The 8166-nt window shown below is 48.9% G+C and overlaps 1 protein-coding gene across 1 annotated transcript; it reads left to right on the forward strand.

Annotated features, from left to right (window-relative positions):
* The first annotated feature begins 7046 nt into the window (after positions 1–7046).
* LOC139591333 (keratin-associated protein 10-8-like) lies at positions 7047–7901 on the forward strand. Its single transcript, XM_071429897.1, has one exon. It carries the CDS (start codon positions 7047–7049, stop codon positions 7899–7901), a length of 855 nt encoding a protein of 284 aa, XP_071285998.1.
* The last annotated feature ends 265 nt before the right edge of the window (positions 7902–8166 follow it).

The following is an 8166-nucleotide window of genomic DNA, read 5'->3' on the forward strand; positions in this document are numbered from 1 at the left end:
AAATAAGAGCACTGAATTAATTGGAAGTGATATGTTCTTGATTAATCCATGCTGATATGTTTTACTGCCTTCTTATCACTTACATGCTTACAAATTGATTAATAATTGACTCTCATTATCATGGTTAGGCTGATGGATTTATACTTCCCAGGACTCTCTTCTTTGCTCTTTTTTAGGCTTGTAAACACATGCCTCTGGCATCAACGTCCTCAAGCAAGTGTGAGTCCTCATTAACTTCATCCAGTCAAGAGCTGGACACTAATTAGGAGAGGGATTCAGTCCCCCACACAGAGCAATGACTTATATGGTCTAGTACTATGTTAAGTACTATGGAGTATCCAAAACTTGGGGCTTGCAGATATGATACAGGATCAACAGGAGACCTGCACCTTTCTGGGAGCTCAGCTGGAGCCTTCATGCAGGCTATCCTTGTGGGATACCTGAGAACATTTACAGCAGGATTGGGCATCTACATCTATGCTAATGTAACTGCCCTGTATAAGGTGCTCATTAATAGGCAAGGGGAAAAGATGGGTACAATAAACCACCCTCAGGAGGGAACTTTTTTAAGGTGGAGTATGGTGGCCATTGAGGATGCCACTATTGGTTCACTGGCAACAGAAGGAACTGAAACAATTTACCTGCAAGTTAAAGGACTAATATTTAGGCAGCTACATGTTTCTCAAGGCATTCTGCCATTAATGATTCAAAAGCCTAACAAGAGTTTTGAAGAACTCAAGCACCTTGCACTCAGTCTGGCCCATACTTAGTCTGGCTGATTTTCACCACTAATGAAAATATACCATGTAGGAAGCTAATTACTTCAAATTATTTCTAGACCATCTTTACATGCTTGTAGGTCACTAACAACTATGAAGAGAATTTGCACTGTTTAAACTTCAGCTGGTGTGTTTTTGTTGATTCAGAGGAATCCAGGGTTTCATAATTCAGCCCTACCTACTGAATGCAGAAAACAGCCTTTCACTCCCTCTCAGGTGAGGATAACCAGAGGAAAGCTTGCAGGGCACTCTGATCTGTGATAACAGAGCCACAGGCACCCAAGGCAGATGCATGAAGTAGTACAGACTGTGAAACTGGAAATTTGCATGAGCTGGGTAACACCTCCCTCCAAATCTACAGACAGGACACCGGTGGCAAGACATGCCTAACCCAACAATATGCAACAGACACATGCAATAAATTTGGAAAGCAGTAAATATCACATCAGACGGCAATTTAATATTTTGAACAATTTTTTGTTACCAAAACTCTCAAGACCTCTTCTGGACATAGCAAGTCCCAAAGGTGTGTGAGCATTGCAAATGCCCTGCATGCATACAGTCAGGCTCATCTGATGTACAAGGTTTTTATAATCAATTATTGCTTAATGAATGAATGAATGAATAAATTACATAGAATATGTGTGAGAAAAGGATAGCTTGAGAAAACAGCTTCTCCATCATCTGTGCCTTTATTTGCAAGCTGTCAGAAACCTGTAGGAAAAGTTGCACTGCCAGTATCTTACAGGCTGTTTGATTTAATCCATGCCTCCATCGGCCTCCCAATCAACAGAGCCAGCAAGGAGTTATCAAATCCAAATGAGCTGCTGCAATTTCCCACCGCAGCATGGGGACTGAACCTGAATTGCCCTAGGCCACCTGTCCCCCCTCACCACTGCAATGTACAGTAGAGGGATTTAGGCCTTATTTGTAATCTTTTGTCTGCAGCCTTGTTGTTTGGGTGGGGCTGCACCTGTTCATGGCAAGTGGGAATCCCTTAATTATGGCTGTGGGGCTGGGCAGCAGAGCTGGCCCTGCACCCTGGCACACAAAGGCTTGGGGCAATCGTGTGAATTCAGTGCCCTCTTTCTGCCATGCCAGCATTCATTGCAAATCCTCCATAGGGCTTCACGGCTCAGCTGCATTCCCAGGGCTTCTGCCTGGTGTTTCACACACCAGATTGTCCTCCCTTTAGAGGGCAGAGATGCTGCCTCCCTTTATTTTGGATCCCTGGGGACTGCAATTGTTTAGGAATAGCAGCCAAGTCACAATAACACATTTTAAGTTAACATTAACATTTTTGGTTATAACATTGCCAGTTTTTTACTGTTATCAGATGCAAATGGAGTTTACCTGGTAAACATATCCCCATGTATTTGAAGAGTCGTGTTAGCAATGACAGCTTGAGCCACAACACACATCCAGGTTACACAGGCTAAGGAGTCCTCAGAGATGCTGTTATCCATGGTGTCAGCACAGGCTGGGGAAAGGGCAGAGTGAGAGCAGCCCTGCCCAGAGGGGCTTGGGGGTGCTGATGGGTGAGAGGCTGGACATGACCCAGCCATGTGCACTCCCAGCCCAGAGAGCCAAACCTGCACTGGGCTGCATCAAAAACAGCCTGGGCAGCTGGTAAAGGGAGGGGATTCTGTCCTTCATCCAGCTCTGGGATCCCCAGCAGAGGAGGGACAGGGACCTTTTGAGGCAAGTCCAGAGGAGGCCATGAAGTTTATCAGAGGGATTGAGCACCTATGAGGAAAGACTAAGAAAATTTGGATTGTTCAGGCTGGAAAAGAGAAGAGTGACTTAATTGTGACCTTCCAGTACCTAAAGGGACCCTACAAGAAATATGGAGAGAGACTATTTAAAATGGTATGTAGTGCTAGGACAAGAGAGAATGGCTTTAAGTTGAGAGTAGGTTTAAACTAGACTTTATGAAGAAGTTATTTACTGTAAGGGTAGTAAGGCACTGGAACAGGTTGCCCAGAGAAGTTGTGGATGCCCCATCTCTTAATGTGTACAAGGCTGGATGGGGCTCAGAGCAACCTGGTGTAGAGAGAGGTGTTCCTGCCCACGACAGGAGGATTGGATCCTTTAGGTCCCTTCCAACCCAAACCATTCTATGACTCTACAGTGGGAATTTCAATCTTTTCCTTCACTCATTCCAGTTACCTGCTGAAACCCCTGTCCATGCTGCCTGACTTCAGTGGGTACCTCATTCCCTTTCTCCCCTGCCCTGTGCCTGGAGTCACCAACTTTTGCTCCCTCTTCTCCTTCCCTACCCAAGATCTGTCCCTCTTCATTTCAAAGGTGACTGTCTCTCACCAAATGCTGGCAGAAAAGATGCTGATGGTGCTGCCAGCCTCCACGTTTTAATTCCAGAGGCAAACACCACACAGAGCTCTCAAGATTATGAATAAGTTTGTGCCTGGATTGCACTCCGGGGTGGAAGTGTGACCTGTTCAGAAGGAAACGTGTGTGATGTATGTATGATGTACCTGGCTGCAAAAATCGGCCAAGTTTCCGTTAAGTGTGAGCACAGACATCCCCCAAACTCACCCCACAATAGTTCACTCCACCTTTTTCCAGGCCGGCTCTCCAGATTCCCCACGGGAGCAGCCGGCCAGGAGCGGGAGCCTCGGGGCTCTGCCGCCACCTCGTGTCGCCGCTCGGAGCGGGCCGGGAGCGGCGCTGGGACGGCTCCGCCGCCTGGAGCACCGCGATATGACCGAAACAGCCCCGAAAACCAGACCTTTGCTTTCTCCCTAGCTCTCGCTGGAATGGCCTTTCGTTTGCTGTGCTGCTGCCCGGCCGCAGCCCGGGCTCGGCCATGCCCATCAGTCCGCCCTGGTTCGGGATGGATGGAGGATGGGGCCGAGCCCCGCCGCGAATGACCCCAGCGAAGAGAAAGAGCAAAGGTTCGAGTGGCGCTGCCTCCGTCTGGTCACAGCACCCGGACACCCCCGGCTCCCCTCGCTCCCTGGCAGCGTGCAGATCCGGGACCAGCCCTCCGCACCTTCTTTGAACCTGCTGTAACAGCCAGGAGGATAACCGGGGCTGAGAGCCAGCTGTTGCTGGGCTTATATGACAAATGAGAGATTCAGATGTAAGATTGATAGTAATTAGATTGCCACCTGCTATCGCTTTAATCCATATCCCGGATTTTTAATTGTTATTGGGGGTGGGGGTGCAGTTGGCACATGAATACATGAGGACAATCTTGTAAGGCACAAAGCATTAGGATTGTATCCCAGGCACCACAATTAGGGCTGCCCGTTTTTTGGTTTAGCCCCCACCATGAATTTTGGTCTAATTTTTCAACATTTTCCTCCTGAGTTTTCTAGGACTTATGCACTCTGTCCTTCCATCCATCCATCAGTTTGTTTGTTTGTTTGTAGCAAATGCAGTCAATTTCATTTTAGGCTTGGATGGCACTTTCCAGTTTGGCTTCCTGACAACCTCCTGCATCAAGTGGCCTGCATTCATTGGCATTGTGTCTGATTTTCATCAGGTTTCTCTCTGAAGCCTCTTCCTCCTGGCTGTTACGCAGGTGAGCAGTCCTGCTGCAGTCAGTGATAATAGCTGTCTGTAATTAGTACTTAAACAGATTTGTAGGGTTGGGGCTCACTTCTTCCCCCCTGCTTTGGATAGCATCAATCTACTTTCAAGTCACGCTTCATCAGAAAAAGAGAACACCAAGAATTCTGAAAGGTTTGCTATCAGGTTCCACAAAGGGATATGCTTGGGAGGAGCACGTTGGTTTTGTTGGAGAGACACACAAAATAGACTATGATTTGCATAAAGAGCTGAGAGAGAACTGAATGAGGGGTCGAGGGAAGGGGTTTCATTGACTTCAAAGAGTGTTGGATCAGATTCATGCAGACCATCTGCAACTTCCTTTGATGCACCAGCAAACTGGAGATAACAACCCCCTCTTCTCTACATGGCCTGTGTAGGGCATTATGTGAAGAAGGACTTTCAGCCTGGCAATGGCACAAGCCACTCTTAGAAGAGAAAGTAGATCCATATAATATGTTTGGGGGAAGCTGTTTTTCCGAGGTGATTGAGTGTTGCAGAAGGTTTGAAAGCAAACGTGCCCTAGAGGTCACTGCAGAGCAGTCATTTGAGTCGCAATGTGTTTCGAGGGAAAATTGTCAAAACACTTTGGAATATCTGATCTATTTGAGGTGATTTTCTGTAGTCATTGTCCATCTCTCTCCAAAACCACCCAGCCATATGCCATACCTCCATAGAGCAGGATCCCAAAACTCTACCCTGTTACCTTTCTCAGGCAGAATGTCACCTCCTTCATGCCGCACCCTCCACCTCTTGTTCCCAGCGACTCCCTCTGCCACACCTCACCCCGTGGGGTGTTCCTGCTGTGGAGCAGCCCAGTCCCATCATCCTGTCTGTGTCGCATCTCCCGAGCATGCACAGGCTGCCCCCTCACCCCACCATGGTTCCACCAAATAGCTTTGTTTGCCTTCCTCCATCCAGAGGAGTGGTTCTGATGGCACAGAGGGATTGGTCCTTGCAGGAAGTCACCCCAAGCACAGCTCTACACCTCTGATCAGCTGCTGTATTTATCTGTGGAGAGGTGCTTAGGGGACTTTGGTAAATACTGTGGTATGGGTGGAGCAGGGGAGTTTTTTTGCTTCTCTGGAGAAGTTCATCTGCTTCCACCAACACTTATCAATTGGCAATTTCTGGCTATTCATGAGGCAGGTGTAGAGCAAGAAGGTGAAATTTTGCAGAAAAGAAAAATTGGCACAGAGGTAATAGAAATAAAAATAGCAACAGGATCAAAATAATAAGCCATCATAAGTATTTCTACAGCCACTTTCAACCGGGCAAGTCAAGCAATTTTCAAGAGCTAAAAGAATCAAGCCTCTCAGCAGTGCTCAAACACCAGAAATGGGCAGTTTCTTTCACCTATTGCTTCACTGCTGTCATCCCTGAATTAGGAGAGAGAAGCTGTTCATTGCCCAAGGCAATGATGCCTGGTGATTTAGGGTATGAGAGGCTAACTCAAACTGTAGGACAAGGCAGCATTTAGAGAGTTGGCCAGGCCACTGCCTTACAAAAAAAGCCATGGATCTTTAACACCAAGTGGTCAGGCCCTCAGTTTGACGTCTCAGCTGATAAAACAGGAAAGGTGAAAGCAGGGGCAGAACCAATCTTTTAACAGCTGGCTATAGGAGAAGACAAATTTGTAAACTGAAAGAGGGACAAAGGAAAAACATTTACCCCCTGCTTTTAATAGAGATTCATTCATAAAACTTAAGTGAAGGCTACAAGGTCATAGAAAGTTACACGTGATCCAGTTTTAGAAAATGCCCTTCTTACAGACTAAGCCCAGAGGCAGAGGCTATTTTAGCTATTGCCAAGGAGAAGTGTCATGGAGGCCCCTTTTCTCCTTCTCTGGGGGCCTAAGGAAACTCCAGCTAAACATATTGTACATGACAAGGTTTAACAATCTTTGTTCATTATGGATCCAAGCGTGAACCCAAGTGCATTCAGGAGAGGCCCAGGACCAAGAGATAAAATGTAAAGGCTGAAATAGGGAGGGAACATTTTCTGGATTGGGATAGGGTCATTCCTGGGGCAGTGAACGTATGCGGGTTCATTTTGCACCTGGTATTCTGATTAACAGTGAGGTCAATCTCCTGAACTTCCCAAGAATGAACACCTGCTTCTAGCACTGCTCATATCCCAGCTCTTCACCAGGCTTTCTCCTTCAGTAATCCCAGGAAATGCTCAGGCATCCCATGTCTCTGTCAGAACTATCCCCAAGAGCCTTTCACACCAGGGAGGATTGATCTCAGCTCTCCCATTTCTGAGAGCTCACAAACAGTTCTTCAACTGACATCCACCAGCTGTGTCATCATCTTTCAGTGCTGACTCCTCTGAAAAGGAAAACACAAATTCTTGCTGTCCCTGACTCCAGCACCTTCCTCTGTGCTGCCTTTGCCTCTTACATAGAAGTTGGGCAACAGATGCTGTTCTTTCCTGTTCCTTTTCCTGCTATTACAAGATGTCTGGATCCATCTTTTGGTCTTCCACAAATGACACCTGAGCAAAGATGACCTGGTTGTGGTCCTCATTTCTACATCTCATGCATCAGTAGTACAACAGCCCTTGTCTGCTGAATGAAGCAGGTTGTGCAAGAATCCCTCATGACTTTTTAACCATCTTTTTCCTGATTTCTGCGTCAACTCCTCTGCCCTTGATAAGTTTTTCTGGAAGTTGCCTTGTAAATGCTGTCAAAGCATGTGTGCAAAGCAGGTGAGCAGAATGAGCACAGCCAACGTTTGCTCTGGCAGGGGATCCAACCCCGGAGCCTGCAGGGGATCCGAGCCCCGGAGCTGCCGGCCGGATCCCGCAGTCACCCCCGGCACGGGCAGGGAGCTGCTGGCTCGGACATGGCTGCAGGACCGTGCGATCCCGTGTGCCCCCGTGTGCTTCGGTGCTCTCCCGTGTGCTCTCCCGTGCTCTCCCGTGTGCTCCCGTGTGCCCCCGTATGCCCCCGTGTGCTCCGGTGTGCTCCCGTGTGCCCCCGTGCTCTCCCGTGTGCCCCCGTATGCCCCCGTGTGCCCCCGTATGCCCCCGTGTGCTCCGGTGTGCTCCCGTGTGCCCCCGTGCTCTCCCGTGTGCTCCGGTGTGGGCCCGTGTGCCCCCGTGTGCTCCGGTGTGCTCCCGTGTGCTTCCGTGTGCTCCGGTGCTCTCCCGTGTGCTCCCGTGTGCTCCCGTGTGCCCCCGTGCTCTCCCGTGTGCCCCCGTGTGCTCCGGTGTGCTCCGGTGCGCTCCCGTGTGCTCCGGTGTGGGCCCGTGCGCTCCCGTGTGCTCCGGTGCTCTCCCGTGTGCCCCCGTGCTCTCCCGTGCTCTCCCGTGCTCTCCCGTGCTCTCCCGTGCTCTCCCGTCTGCTCCCGTGTGCTCCCGTGCTCTCCCGTGTGCTCCCGTGCTCTCCCGTGTGCTCGCTCATTCCTCGGGCACCAAGGGGAGCGAACTGATGTGGAGCTGGGAGGGATCAGGCACAAGGTGAGGGCGAGTGCAGTGAAGAAAGCCAGAGCCGAGGAAGCAGGAGCGAGGAAGGATACCACAGAGCAACAGAAAAAAAAAAAATAAAATAACATCACAACAAAAGGGAAGACAGTAAAAGCGAGCGCAATAATGGGCATGCATTTCTCTTTCTTCTGCCCCGTGGCAAGCCGCCAATCTCTTCCACACAAATTCCTCAGTGCTACTAAAACCAGTCCCCATGGACACACCTGCCTTGAGACAAATTCTTTTAGTCTTGAAAAAATCTGGGCACTTCTTCAATAAGGCGCTTTGCTTTTAAACTGCTTTGCCTTTGTGAATTTTGGCAGCAGCTCACACTTGGAGAGCTTTT

Source organism: Agelaius tricolor, unplaced genomic scaffold, assembly GCF_023055355.1.
Source record: "Agelaius tricolor isolate 1412-34295 unplaced genomic scaffold, bAgeTri1.0.p SCAF_6, whole genome shotgun sequence".
Lineage (NCBI taxonomy): Eukaryota > Metazoa > Chordata > Aves > Passeriformes > Icteridae > Agelaius > Agelaius tricolor.

Coding starts and splice junctions, on each gene's coding strand:
- LOC139591333 (XM_071429897.1), top strand. CDS start 7,047: ATGTGTGCAAAGCAGGTGAGCAGAATGAGCACAGCCAACGTTTGCTCT.